Source organism: Oryzias latipes, chromosome 17 (assembly GCF_002234675.1).
Source record: "Oryzias latipes chromosome 17, ASM223467v1".
NCBI lineage: Eukaryota > Metazoa > Chordata > Actinopteri > Beloniformes > Adrianichthyidae > Oryzias > Oryzias latipes.
This window is the reverse complement of record NC_019875.2, coordinates 16,671,948-16,679,579: the sequence shown is the minus strand read 5'-3', so window position 1 is coordinate 16,679,579 and position 7,632 is coordinate 16,671,948. Positions and strand designations below refer to the sequence as shown.

General features: G+C 39.3%; 1 protein-coding gene across 1 annotated transcript; it reads left to right on the top strand.

Moving 5' to 3' along the window:
* Positions 1 to 2,244: 2,244 nt before the first annotated feature.
* LOC101157159 (regulator of G-protein signaling 5) lies at positions 2,245 to 3,751 on the top strand. The gene is made up of 5 exons (XM_004079001.4): positions 2,245 to 2,391; positions 2,519 to 2,608; positions 2,699 to 2,763; positions 2,844 to 3,007; positions 3,107 to 3,751. Exons 1-5 carry the CDS (start codon positions 2,348 to 2,350, stop codon positions 3,275 to 3,277), a joined length of 534 nt encoding a protein of 177 aa, XP_004079049.1. The 5' UTR covers positions 2,245 to 2,347; the 3' UTR covers positions 3,278 to 3,751.
* Positions 3,752 to 7,632: the final 3,881 nt, after the last annotated feature.

Sequence of the window (7,632 nt, the reverse complement as noted above, 5' to 3'; positions counted from 1 at the left end):
TAATTCAAACATCTCTATAATGAAGAAGCTGATCAGTTTCTATAGACTTCTCCTTCACAGCTGCTGGACACAGAATGAAACTTATACAAACTTTTATCAAAAACATGTGGATATTTACTGCATGAATTCATGTTTTTTTTTCCTTCATAAGAATAAAAAGACGTGATTAATGCAATATTTGTCATTGCATTGAAATGGTTTTGTATTCATTGTACTGATTTTTACACTGTTTCACTTTTTTAAAATGTGTTACACCATTTGTTAATATTGAATTGTCTATGTGTGTGACTGCAGAAGGAAATGAGAATGCTTTTCTTTGTGATCAACACTGCTGCCCCCGGCCTGGATTTAGCTAACCCCACTATGGGGGTGCAGGTAGAATATCAAGTCTGGGTATGCTGAGAGTTTGGGGTGTCATATCTCTCCAAGTCCCCAGAATGCTTCAAGAAGCATGTTATCATCATGTCAGTTCATCTATCCATATATCGATCTTCTACTTTGATGTAGTTGATATTTATTATAAATTTGATGTTTAATGCTCTTCCTAACATTAACATGAGCAATTACCGGGCTTGGGACAGGCAAAAGGTTTATGCCCTGTTGAGATTGCATTTATTTTTTTATTTTTGTATATTTATTTGTCTATCCTTTTTTCCTTTTGTCTTTTGGTTATTAAGTTGTTTTGTTGTTGTTTTTTAAATCTTTTTCATTTATTCATTTTTTATTTCTTTAGTTAATTTTGGATTTTTGCTGGCTATGACATTTAGGGGGGCAGTCACGGCCCAAGCATAGATCTGACCTTGTGCTGCATTTGGTTCCTGTTCAATTCAATTCAATTCAATTTTATTTGGTTAGCTCAAATTCACAGTAACAGTCATATCGATGGGCTTCGTATCGGTAATTGAAAAAGTTAAACATAAAATCAAAAGGATCATGAATACATAGAATTCAATAGGAAAATACTAAATTGAACTAACAAACTGACTAAGCTAAACTGGACATCCCTGCCCTTAGACCCTCTTTCGCGGTAAAAAAAAAACTCCCAAAAAAACGGATTCCCGGAAAAAAAAGAAGAAACCTCAGGGGTGTCCACATGAAGGAGGGATCCTCCCCCAGGACGGACAGGCGATTTACCAGAACTCATAGAGAAGAATTAACTTATCTAACCCTACAACTACATATTTAAAGTCCAGCAGACGAGCTTCATCCAGACGGACTTGGGGGGACAGTCAAGGGCGCGAGTCGAGCCGGAGACAGGATCCACAGCCAGGTGTAGAAGCAGTAGTTGAAGCGAGCCAGAGACGAGGTACACGGTCAAGTACAGGAGCACGGATGAGCCAACTGGAATCTGGAAGCACTGCCACTCCCCAGGAAGGGAGAGGGAAAGAGGGACAGTACATGAATCGCACTGATCCAAACAGAGGCATGGAGAACTAAATGATGAATAATAATCAAGAATAGAGAAGAGAGGAAGGGTAGAAGTAGATGAAAATAGAGGACAGAACCCCAGAGCACCATGGTTTCCCCAGCTTCAACTTCTAGCAGCCTACTAAAAACTAATTGTTATTGTTATTCAGTGAATTTCTCCTTAACGTAAATATTAAAATATAAAACTTTGATGTAACAGGTATGATGTACAATCAAATTTGATTTGTATAAATTTAAAAAATAAGTCATAAAATCGGCTTTACCCAGTTGGGATATGTAGTTTCAAATAGATTTGTCTTAACTTGTATTAAATACTTTCAAAAGAAGGCTTAAAGCAGAATATGTAAATCTGAACATGTGTAGGTTACCTGTTTTTATAAAAAACTTCCAGATGAAACCTCAGGTTGTGGAAAGCAATGTTTAAATGTGTTTTGGCTTAAATACTTGTTGTTTTCACAACAGCAACTTTAGGGGTTTTCTTTTTTTTTATCTGTTTGACTTTTAACTTCTTCAGAGGTCAGAACACGAGCCAACAAAACCTCCAAACTCATTTGAAAGAAGTGATTTTTCCGCCTCTTATGAGAGCAGACAGTTTCCCTTTAGGTGCTAAGCCACACAAACACACACACACACACACACACAATAGCATGCACAAGGTCGTGCTGTGAGGCGGCCCATTAACTGACGAGTCATTCCGCAGTGAGGAAGTGTGGAGGAAAGCGGGCGTCGAGGAGGCTCCCCATCCTCCCACTCGCCTGGCGTTATTGGCTGAATGCTGTGATGTCACAGCACACTGCCTATAAAAAAGCCCTCCCAAGCAGCAGAGCAGTCAGAGCTCATTCCCTTACTAAGAAGGCAGTTCCTCCATAAAAACCTGGCAGTCTTTCGCCTCTGTCCTTGGAGTTACTTGTCAGAAGTCATGTGTCGAGGACTCGAATCGCTGCCCATCACCTGCCTTGAACGGTGAGCCTCATGCAAGATTTCTTGTCATTTTTTGCAAGTTTTTAAAAAAAGAATAATTTTATCATATGAATGCAGTTCTTGTGGAAAACGTATTTTTACTCATTCAATGTTTTGTTTTGTTTTACAGGGCAAAGGAGCTGAGAGCTTTGTTTGGAAGTTTACTACAGAAGTCAGACCACAGCAACTGTGGCCAGTCCAAGAAAAATGACAAACTCAGGTAAGAGACTCATGCAATCTGGCTTTTTAGGAACTCGCCGTGAAATTTTAACATTTGTCTAATAAGTTTGTTCTTTTTTTTTTAATGCAGGCTAAATGAAGTCAATGAGCCTCTCAAATGGAGAGAATCCTTCGAAAAACTCTTGTCCAGTCAAAGTAAGTTTCTCTCAGATGCTTTGTTTTGTCCAGAGGTTTTGAAGGTTCAGATGCTAAATGCTTGTCTCTTCTTTTTTAAGATGGACTCTGTCTATTCAGAGCATTCCTGGTATCTGAGTTCAGCGAGGAAAACATTGCCTTTTATTTAGCGTGTGAGGACTACAGAACGTCCAAACCTTCCAAACTGGCCAGCAAGGCAAAGAAAATTTATGAAGAGTTCATCTGCTCCGACGCACCACGAGAGGTGATTATCAAATTTCACGCTCAGACACTCCGTGGTGTGGGTTTTTTCTCCTTATTTTTTAACTTTTGCTAATAAATACATGCTTCTTTTATTTGGCAGGTAAATCTCGACCATGCAACCAAAGCAATCACCATGGAGAACATGCAGCGACCTTCTCTGTCCTGTTTCAACCTGGCCCAAGCTAAAATCTACACCCTGATGGAGAAAGACTGCTACCCTCGCTTCCTCAAGTCCTCAATGTACCTGGACATGACCAGAAGGACAGGTTAATAGACTTGAAGAAGAAAACAAAATGAAGAAATGATGCATACAGACTCAGAAAGTGGCAAAGCTGTGATGGGACAAACACAACTTTAATGAAGAGCTGTGGAGTTATTTTGGGAAACAAGATGGGGCTCCCGGGTGGAGGCCGGAGTCCACGTGAGGCTGTGAGAGGACACTGACAGACAGAAAGCACCGCGGGCTACGGCAGCCTCTGACCAACACACATGCAGTTTACACACAGACTGATCAATGCCAGGCAGCCTGGCAGGAATCAAGAGAAAACGAATGATGCTGTCACACAACAAAACTACCACTGATGCTTCTGAGTAGCATTAATTGTTATTTAAGGCTTATTTATTTAAAGTATTTTTTTTATTAAATGTTTGCTGTGCAAATATTTTTGGAAAATGCGTTTGTGTTTTGTACATTGAGATGCATTAAAATGCATAAAATGAATAAAAGTGGAAAAAAAACATGAAACGATTCAGTTGTCTTATGAAGAATGAGTTCATCAAAAGGGTGGATGTGAAGGAGTGGAAAAAAAAGGAAAACTTGTTCTGTTTTTCTAATTAACCTGTGCCCTATAAAAAAATTCCACTTCACATGTAGGTGACTCCTTAACTCTGATGTAAGGAGTCACCTTAGCAAAGCAAAACCATGAAGTGAGAGTTCATGAGCATAAATTTGAGCTTATCAGATAATAATAATTCTGGCCGAAGGTGGGGTTTTTTCTGATGTCTTTTATATGTAAGGATTTTTCAGGGAGAAGAGAATCTCCAAAATGTATGATTTTTGTCTTAATAGAGCAGCCTTTGTAGCACACCGGTAACCCTTGTGCTATCCTAGGCACTTTAACATTGGGAGTTGGGTCATCTAGACCCACTAGACAGTGCGCTGAACCTTTTTTCTTCAATGATTTGTGATCTTCACTGGTGTGCATGGATTACCTTTGTCATGGTAGGGAGAACACGTCAATGTAAGGGTGGGGTCATCTAAGATAGCACAAGGGTTTAATAAAGTTAAATCATAATCTTTCAACTGACAAAAAAAAGAGAACCTTAAACAACTGAAGCCAGTAGGTTCAAAAGAAAAAGTAAATCAGGAAACACAAAGGTCATGTTTGACATTAAAAGGGAAGTCACTTCTGGTTTGATAAAACAAAAGAGTCACATCTGCACTGCCAGGAAAGTTAATCTAAGTGGGTAGACTGATGGATAGTGGAGCATTTTTCCAAAGAGCTGAGTCTGGGGACACAGTTTGGACTCAGAAGGATATTAGTGAAATATGTAAATGTTTCTGTCCAGTTGAGAAGCTGAGGAACAACAGAAACTCAAGAAAAAATTAGAACAGTACCTTTTTTATAGACGTATGACATTTTTTACAATGTCATCATTTAGTAAGTAGTTTTAATGAACAAACTTAGTTTACTATAAAGTAAACTTCCTAGTTTTTGAGAATACAAAATAGGAAAAAATTCAAAACTGAAGTGGGCAGAACTTTTGCAAGCCGTTGTGAAAGCAACACCAGATTGGAAACGAAAGGATCCACCTAGTAACTAAACAAACAAACAAACAAACACAGATGTAATCGAAAGAAAAAAATGATTTTTTTCTACATTATAAATTTAATAATAGATGAAGGCATAAAATGATCATATTAGTTCAGGTTATACTGCAGCTTTTCTCCTTTCTGCATCCGTCAGTCTCTTTGTCTTTTCCATGCGTTCCACTCAGCCCACGCAGTACGTGTCTCTGCTGCAACACTGCAGTGTGTGTAATTACCTGACGTGACACGCTACAAAAATCTACAGTGTTTGCTTCACTCTAGGCACTCTTCATTCAATTCTGAGTGTTTTTAATGAGCAAGATTAGGCAAGAAATCCCAGGTGTCTGCAGCGCAGACTGTGAAACATCCGCTTCTTCCAAAAATGAAGGCCTGTCAAGACGTTTTCTTTTTTTATTTGCTTTTAAGATGAACTTGTTGAGTTTGTTTGAAATCTTTAATCTCCAATATACAGCCACTGGGATTCTATCCAATCTTTAGTAGGCTACATTTTTTAGAAGAACACAGTTAAGGACCTGCACACATGGGCCAGTTTTTGCCATGACCATACAGCATTACCGTACTCATTTGGCTGATGTGATTTTTCCACTTCTTCAGAATGAAATGATTTGGGACAAAGGAAGCTTTCAGAGATGGCCCAGGATGTTACATTCTGGTCTGGTACGGATCTGATGGGTTGCAAAATGTGCCTGGCTGTCATAAGAACGAAGATCCTACATTGTGTTTTAGTTAGTCAAAATGACGCAATATAAAACCATTAGATCAACCAACTTGCAAACACATTGTGGTCTGTAAGATAAGCCAAATAGGAAAATAGAAAATACACTATAAGTCTCTGGTGCCAAGTCCTTAGTTTGGAAAGTAGCTGCTGACTGTCTAAAGCTTTGTTCATACCGCCCTCTGCATCGCGTAATTAAAGCAACCACTTCCAATAAAAAGTTGATGAAAATGCACATATAGGCACATTTTGAGATTCCATGTTTAAAACTCTGTGATAGACTGGTGACGAGTCCAGGGTGTCCCGTGCCTTTGCCCGCAAGTGGCAGGGATAGGCTCCGGCAGCCCCGTGACCCTTAAAGGGTAAAAACGGATTGGAAGATGAATGAATGAATGAATGAATGAATGAATGAATGAATGAATGAATGAATGAATGAATGAATGAATGAATGAATGAATGAATGAATGAATGAATGAACGAATGAACGAATGTTTAAAACTCTTGTGTCTCATGTCGCTACACAAATCTTTAAGACCATTTTCAGGCTCTATTACAAAATGTGCAGCCATTAAACGTGTCTTGAAACTTTAGTCACTTGAACTTTTGCTAATCAGGGACTCTGATTTGTGTAGTGACGTATGGATGGTGTCTGCTTTCATTCTCGGAAGTGCCAACTGTTTGAACTTTTATCACGCAGGAGAAATGAATCATTTGCTGTTGACTATAAAGGTAGATGTTGCAGGATGACATTTTCCTGTATTTTTATCTCAAGGTCACATAATTGCAAGAAAGATCTTAAAAAGAAAACCAATCTTGAGTCAGTAAAAGAACCCATTTGGAAGTACAAATTCCTGTAATGTTGGCTAGGTTTTTCAGCTTCTTCCTTTATCCAAAAGTTCTTTTTAAAAAAATATTCATTTTGAGCATCCATCCATTCTTTAAACCCAATTAATGCATTTTGGGGTCAAGGGGGCTTATCACAGCTATTGCTAGGTGAAGGTGGGATATGCTTTGGATGTATCAGCTGTGATTCCACATAAACTAACAGGCACACTTAGGGACCATGTTGAATAACCAGATGAGCTTCAATGCATATTGTTGGACTGTGGGAGGAAGCTGGAGAGCCGGAAGAAAATACACACATGCACAAAAACATGCAATCTCCACACAGAAAGGACCATGATTCGAAGCAGAGCCTTCTCACTAATAACCACTACACCACTGTGCTCTTTTTAGAGCAGCCTCAGGAAATATTTTGTTTTTTTAAGGTCAGAGTGTTCAATTGCTATTTTAGGAAGCTTGGAGGTAAAAGTCTGAGAGAGCAGTGATGTATGAATATTGCAAGAAGTTGTTTTTCTTGTAAATGTTCACCTTTTATTTTGAATTATCATTTTTCATCCATCCCATTTATTTGTCTTACATTTTTCTATGCAGTTGAAACCCATTTCATATCTCATCTCATAACGTTTGTTAGATCAGCGTGAAACTCAGGTTGAGGCAACGTGTAAAAAAGGGCTGTCCTACAAGCATACCATGGTCTGTTTGTGAAATAAACGTTTGGTTTTTGTCTCCACTCATTTTTTAAAAACCCAATGATTTCTTCTGAAACACGTCTCAGCTTGAACGCTGTCACCATGGCTATGGCCTCCCTTCAGTTTTGTTTGCCGCGTTTGGAGCCACTAAACCTGTGACTCACAAGACACCCCCCACTTTGGGAAGGCAGTGCTTTGCTCTCATCTTTCTGATACCAATCTATCATCGCCTCTGTCTCTTCTCTTTCCATCGCACGCTCTAAAACCGCCACAAATGACCACTGTTTAAACACTCAGCCGTTAAAGAGGTGTGGGCATTAACGCCGCTTCACACTGCTGGCAAATGGACTACCCTATCCTTCCACTCTATCCTTTCTTCCTTTCATTTTTCACCCAGAGTGGATGAGCAGAGGGGGGAACTTTGACACTCTAATTGAGACGTGGACAACAAACTGCAGCTCTTTGTTTGAGCTCAGCAAACAGACGGGCTGCCATTTTTACCTTCGGGGCACAGATGGTTGCGACTTTCTGCTAATGCTCACCTTTTT